Below are 7,071 nucleotides of genomic sequence, written 5' to 3'. Positions count from 1 at the left end.
GTTATGTCCGTGATCACATCCGGGACTCCGAACAACCTTCGGTACATCAAAATGCATAAACTCATAATATAACTGTCATCGTAACCTTAAGCGTGCGGACCCTACGGGTTCGAGAACAATGTAGACATGACCGAGACACGTCTCCGGTCAATAACCAATAGCGGAACCTGGATGCTCATATTGGCTCCTACATATTTTACGAAGATCTTTATCGGTCAGACCGCATAACAACATACGTTGTTCCCTTTGTCATCGGTATGTTACTTGCCCGAGATTCGATCGTCGGTATCCAATACCTAGTTCAATCTCGTTACCGGCAAGTCTCTTTACTCGTTCCGTAATACATCATCTCGCAACTAACTCATTAGTTGCAATGCTTGCAAGGCTTATGTGATGTGCATTACCGAGAGGGCCCAGAGATACCTCTCCGACAATCGGAGTGACAAATCCTAATCTCGAAATACGCCAACCCAACATCTACCTTTGGAGACACCTGTAATGCTCCTTTATAATCACCCAGTTACGTTGTGACGTTTGGTAGCACCCAAAGTGTTCCTCCGGTAAACGGGAGTTGCATAATCTCATAGTCATAGGAACATGTATAAGTCATGAAGAAAGCAATAGCAACATACTAAACGATCGGGTGCTAAGCTAATGGAATGGGTCATGTCAATCAGATCATTCAACTAATGATGTGACCTCGTTAATCAAATAACAACTCATTGTTCATGGTTAGGAAACATAACCATCTTTGATTAACGAGCTAGTCAAGTAGAGACATACTAGTGACATTTTGTTTGTCTATGTATTCACACATGTATTATGTTTCCGGTTAATACAATTATAGCATGAATAATAAACATTTATCATGATTATAAGGAAATAAATAATAACTTTATTATTGCCTCTAGGGCATATTTCCTTCATCTCGGTGATGTCCATCCAGGCCAACAAACATCATGTATATTGTATATCAGGAAAAAGTTGCTAAGGATAGCAAAACTATTAGAAAAGCAAGGGAGATGCGGCTGCCTCTTTGTCTTCTACATGTTGCTATAGTTCTTTATCTCTAGAAACTAACCCTCTCTTGGCTAGCTCTAGCGGTATTTTCGCCTGCTCTCACCTAGTCCGCCCGTAGAGAACTACCCTTGCATTCTTTTTTGGGCTTCTTGTCGGGACATGCTAAATATGAGTGGTCTATTAAGTAGAGTTACATTTGTGTTGTGTGCTCTAAAATACATTCAAAGCTATGACCCGCTTTTTTTCTCCATGACTTTTGTTAGATGTTTTGGTGTAAACTCAATAAGGATTGGAACTTGGATCTCTCTAAATAGGCAGAGGGGTAACATTTTCATGCTTTCAGGAGGCTTTAATCCATGGATGCTGGACTCTATGGGATGTTTGGAATAACGTTATCTTTAACTGGGGGAAAAGAGATCACGAAGATTGCTTTAACATGTTTAAGTCATACTTTTCCATATTCGGCAACAGTGCTAGACATGGTCTGAAAGAGCGCATGCAAAGTTCGTTACTCCCTCTAATCCATATTAATTGTCGTTGATTTAGTACAAAGTTATACTAAATCAGCGACAACTAGTATGGTTCGAAGGGATTAGATCATTTGCACTTCCATGTTTTCCCTACCCATGTACATAGCAATCTGTATATAAATCATTTTTATAAATGAAAAATGGCACAGTATGCATACAATACTAGTTATGCTAAGAAAAGCTCTGCATTGCCATCACCATAGCAAGAGAACTAGATTAAAAAAAAGCAGTTCAACCAAATGATTTGTAACTATCAACCTTCTAAGATACAAGTTTTAATTGAATACATCAGCTTATGGCCTTATGGACAAAATTATTCCAACAACCTGCCAAATGTGCATCTACTTCCAGTACAAAGAACAATGCTTCCTAAAAACCCGACACGAACCTTAAACTTACCACAAACCAGAGATTTCAACTCTTACCCTCTAAACATCCCCGCCCCTTTGGATAGAACCATCCAACCAAACAAAAGCCAATCCCATCCTCCCTTGATCTACAACAAAGACATAGGCTCTGACATCCACCCCTCCTTGTGGTGGTAATAGGGCATGGCTATGATAGAATGAGCAAACGAGAGGGTAGATGATGGTGGACCTTGGAAGCCTTAGTAGCTCGGGAAAGATGAGACTGTGATGCCAGAAGTCCCAGTGATAGGGCATAGCGTTCGTCAATGGCCTTCATGGTCATCCAACAATAGCATCTGCATGGACACGAGCAACTCCCCCCATGTTGATGTGACAATGAAGTCGGTCAAGGGTGGTTAATGATGACAATAGGTGCGAGGCATAGCGCTTTTGTGCAACTGAGATCTCGGCAACAATTAGTGCAAATGTGGTTTGGATGTGTGGAGATGCATGGAAACCACATCAACGCAAGCAGTCGAAAAGTGACCATGAGGACAATCATATGTTATTATTTTCTCTTATGTCCTCGCCGACCTAACTGACTTCCGTTTTACAAAAAAGAAAATGAGGGTGTATTTACAATTTTATATCTCTTCAATTTTACATTTGCGGTAGTATATGTGTATGAAATGGCAGTGCATACTAGTATTTTAGATGCATCCAAGTTTTCTTCCAGTCCCGTCGAGAAAAAAGTTTCCTTCTTGTCAATGATTCCAGGCTCCCACACAGACCCAATGCAGTAGTCAGTAGACCAAACGGTAAAATATTCAACCTTAGATCCCAAATGACTCTCTACTACTACATCCGTCCTGGTTTATTGGTCCTCTTTGTAATGTGTGCCAAATTTTGATCAAAAATTTAACTAACAATATGTTAATGCATGTCAACAAAAACTATATCATTAGATTTGTATTTGCATATAGTTTTTGATGATATAATTTAGTTGACATGTACGAACATTTTGTTAGTTAAATTTATGGTTAAAATTTGACACGAAATACAATGGGAACCAATAAACAGAACGGAGATGGTAGCTGACAAATATAAAAACAGGTTGGCTGAGTTTGGCCACGGTCAAACTCGGTATTCGCAACACGAGGCACAATACACACACGCACACGCATGTACCCGTAGTCGTAGATACACACCCCATTGCCACGCCCGCGAAATTTCTCGTGATGGACGCAAAACCCCGGCCGGTCCGCCACAGGATCTTTGTCACTTGCCACACGCACCGGGAAGGACACGTCCACGTCGGAGCGGACACGGCCCACGTGGGGCCGACTAGTTCGTAGATAGATACTCCGACGCAAGTGGCGACCCAAGTGGCGGCGTGGTCGCCGCCGTGCCGGTTCCCTCCAGCACTCCACACAACCGTCGACATGTCGCCGTCGACGTAAAAGGAGACGTACGTAGACGCCAGGTCGGGAGGAGGGGCGGAGGGAGGGTAACACCTTCACGCTTCGCCTACAGTCGGCAAGGGGGCAAGGCAAGGCAACGGCTTCTTCTTCTTCTTCTTCTTCTTATCTGGTAGTGCTGACTGGCGCTCGGCGTGTCGTTTCGCGCAGGAATAATATCTGGGTTTAGAAGCGGCTGAATTTGCCTTCAACCTTGGCTAACGGCACCTGTTTAGTGTTGCATTACTTTTGGTTGTTGGAAAGGGGTTTATGATAGTCCGGTCTGAGGACGCGTGTGCCAGTAGCAGCAATCCTTATCTAACCTTGGCGTACGGCGGGAACGCCACGACGGACACGGCGGTACGGGTTTAAGTGTGGTGATGATGATTAGTGGACAAACTTATGTCCTTTTTGTGGAGGATTAGTGTACTCAACGGCGGGTCAGCGAGACCAGGGGCACGTAACCGTCGCTGGAGTTTCAGGGAGGCGTCAACGCTTGACCGGCACGTGCCCGTCGACGGGTGCCGCTGGCCGTCGGTCCGCCACCAACCGTTGCTGGCGGGCGGGAGAAGAGAAACGCCCGTCGGCCACCACAGACAGCCTTGCGCACCACGCGTACATACAGACAGCGGTGGTGGCCATGGAGCCCACGGGCCAAGATTCACGCCTTGGCCACCACACCGCACGCGAGATCCACCACTCACTCATGCCAGAGGTCTCTCTCCTCCTCCCAGCACCCTACCATCCTACCCTGGACGGGACGATTCCACGGAAACATACGCCTCACCGCAACCGGACACGACAGGACCCTCTCGTCCACATTCGCAGGAAGGGAGGCACCGGCCCAAGAATCTGATGTCACTGCTGCTCTCATTAAGATGAAGATTCAGTTGAGGCCACAGGTTCTGGAGCTGCACACCCGGCATGGAATTCCATCACAGGATCTTTTCATCGCAATAATACAAACAGCCCGAATCCCTCCTCTCCACAGATCCTGGCAAGCACAAGCCGAATCAAACTTGAACGACTCTTGTCATATTATACATTGCTCTGCATGCTAGTAGTGTACACATTTTGCAGCCAAGGCTGGTGGACGCCCCCCTTGCATCCGGGGGTGATCCTGCAGCGCCTCGTCATGGCCGCCAAGAATTAGACTATGTAGTCTGTATGTATTTACAACGAATTGAATGGGTTGGACTCGAACATCATCGTACAACAGCTTGTTTGTTAACACTGCGGTGAGTGCCGCGGGGTCATCGGCGTCTCGAGCCGCCGCTGCCGCTGCGGGTGGCGGCGAGGGCGAAGCCGCCGCGGTCGTACATGCGCTGGATCTCCTCCCGGTACTCGGTCAGCGACTTGTCGGGGAGGGCCGGGGTCAGCTCCACCACGTCCCCCATGCTCAGCGCCCTTCCCAGGTCGCTGATGGGCTCGTGGTTCACCTTCGGCCGCAGGTCCTCCTTCATGGGTATGCTGTAGGGGCTCCACCTTGGGCTGTTGGCACCCACGCGGTGCATCAGGTCCATTACAGTCGAGCCCGCTGGGAACTCTTGGACGGACATCTGAAACCACAAGGATGAACATTGTCAAATAGCTGGAACTGAAGATGATCGGCGTTGAAGATGATGGCATTAGCAATGTGATCGATCGACCGAACACTGGGCTCTCACCTTGTCATGTTCGAGCAAGATGACGAACAAGGGTCCGTCGTGGTTGCATTGGCGGGTGTACGAGTAAGGGCATTCCTCCGAATGCAGGGGAAACGGGCAAGGTGGTTTGATGGCATCGCTTTTTACTTGGGACGACGAATGTTCCTTGTTCAATGCTTCGCATTGCCACGTAAGAACCCATCTTGCCCATTCCACCATCTGAAGCACGAAGGAGTGCCTGCACGAGCCTTCCTTGTACCTCCAGTGCGCGGCGAACCCATACTCGGCCTGTAGATGCATCTCCTTTGTGCGGATCTGGACTTCGAATGTGTGATCACCGTCGCTCATGACAACAGTGTGCAATGAACGGTACCTGTAGCAAAGCAAATCAGCGCAAACTCTAGCGAAATGGCCGAAGGTTGAATGGATGTATTGAAGTTAAGCTGCATACCCATTTAATTTCGGCCGCGATATGTAGTCCTTAAATCTTCCGGTGACTTGGGGCCAGAGTTTATGGACAACATCGAGTGCTCGGTAGCAATCTTCCTCCTTGTCAACCACGAGGCGCAGGCCATGGATATCATGGACTTCATCCATTGTCAAATTCTTCCTGGTAATGTGCCAAAACCAATTAGCAAACATACATAAAACAATGGTTCATCACTATATTTTGCAAGCATATATAATGCAAACAAGTACGCAATACATACTTCTGCATCTTGGAGTAAACACTGTAAAGGTTTTTGTTCCTTCCAGAAAGATTGTGATATGAGATGCCTGCTTCCCTAAGACCTTCATCCAGTGTATCCACAGCAGATGTGATTAGCGCCTCATCAAAGGTTTCTGCGAATTTCGATGATAGCTCCGTGTGCTCTTCAGGGTTCAAGTGCTTGAAGCAAAGATTTTCCAGCTGGTCTTTCCAGCTAGCAATCCCCAATCGATTGGCCAAAGGCACAAAGATCTCCATGGTCTCCTTAGCAAATCTTTGTTGTTTGACCAAAGGCAAGGCTTCTAAGGTCCTCATGTTATGCACACGATCTGCTAACTTTATTAGAACAGCCCGTGCATCAGCCATTGCAAGGAGCATTGTATGCAAGCGATCTGCCTCAGCAGTTCTGCTTGCCGTGTTGTTATCACGAGCAAGCTTGCTCAGGTGGCTCAGCTTCGAAACCTGAACAGATTAGGCAGAAACTATCAGCTTGCAAGATTAGAACATGGCAGCCGAGCTACCAAAAGTATGAAACGGTAGATTGAAACCCATACTCCATGCCATAAAACTGAAGTCAAATAAATTGTTAGTGGTGATTTGAATTCGTTTGGACAGTTTATTGCAAGTATGATCAAAGCAAAAGCGCAGATTAAGGAACAGAGTAAACATAGCACAACTTTTGTTATCACATATTAAAAGTCATATACGTTGGGCTTCATCCAACAGTTTTTATTAGCTAATGCTAAGATAATGGAGGTGAAAGGGAGATGCACATGATCATTTGCGTTAAATATAGTGAGGCATGCTGCAGGCCATCATAATTTAGAGCACAATAATTGCAGTAGATCCAGCCAACAGCTTGAGGATACCAAAGAATACGAATGCGCTAGCTACCAAACCCATTATCCGAATCCCTCTAAACAATGGACAAAATCCACGAGAAGAGGAACACGTACCCCTTCCACGAGATCAGCCACGCCGGCACCGAACATGTGGAAGATGTGATCATAATCCACGAATGAATCGTCGATGGTGTCGTGCAGAAGCCCGGCGGAGACGACCGTGGCGCTCGCTCCGATCTTGGCCAGCAGCACGGCCGTCTCTACGCAATGTTGCAGGAATGGATCGCCGCTCGCCCTCGTCTAATCACAGAACCAAAGAACAAACCAAAGGAGATTTAGCGATTAATTCAGAAATTTTTGAACAGGGGACAGTGATAATCGGGCCACGGGGCTTCACCTGGCCATGGTGGGCCTTCTCGGCCTCGAAGAAGGCTTTGACTACGAGCTCCTCGTGGAAGATGCGGTGGCGGGCCTGAGCGCCGGCGAGGCGCGCCCGGGCGGAGAGCTCGCCGGCGCGACG

At 47.1% G+C, this 7,071-nt stretch overlaps 1 protein-coding gene across 1 annotated transcript; it reads right to left on the bottom strand.

Moving 5' to 3' along the window:
- Positions 1-4,367: 4,367 nt before the first annotated feature.
- On the bottom strand, positions 4,368-7,039 carry LOC125527665 (probable GTP diphosphokinase RSH3, chloroplastic; the record flags this gene model as incomplete). Its single annotated transcript, XM_048692180.1, is given in 6 exon segments — positions 4,368-4,913; positions 5,022-5,373; positions 5,452-5,610; positions 5,711-6,171; positions 6,666-6,851; positions 6,949-7,039. Coding segments are annotated over 6 exon segments (1,555 nt in total), but the record flags the coding sequence as incomplete, so codon positions are not given.
- Positions 7,040-7,071: the final 32 nt, after the last annotated feature.

The sequence above is a fragment of the Triticum urartu genome, unplaced genomic scaffold (genome assembly GCF_003073215.2).
Source record: "Triticum urartu cultivar G1812 unplaced genomic scaffold, Tu2.1 TuUngrouped_contig_4329, whole genome shotgun sequence".
Taxonomy (NCBI): Eukaryota; Viridiplantae; Streptophyta; class Magnoliopsida; order Poales; family Poaceae; genus Triticum; species Triticum urartu.
The sequence above is the reverse complement of the archived record's forward strand: the minus strand, read 5'-3'. Positions and strand labels throughout refer to the sequence as shown.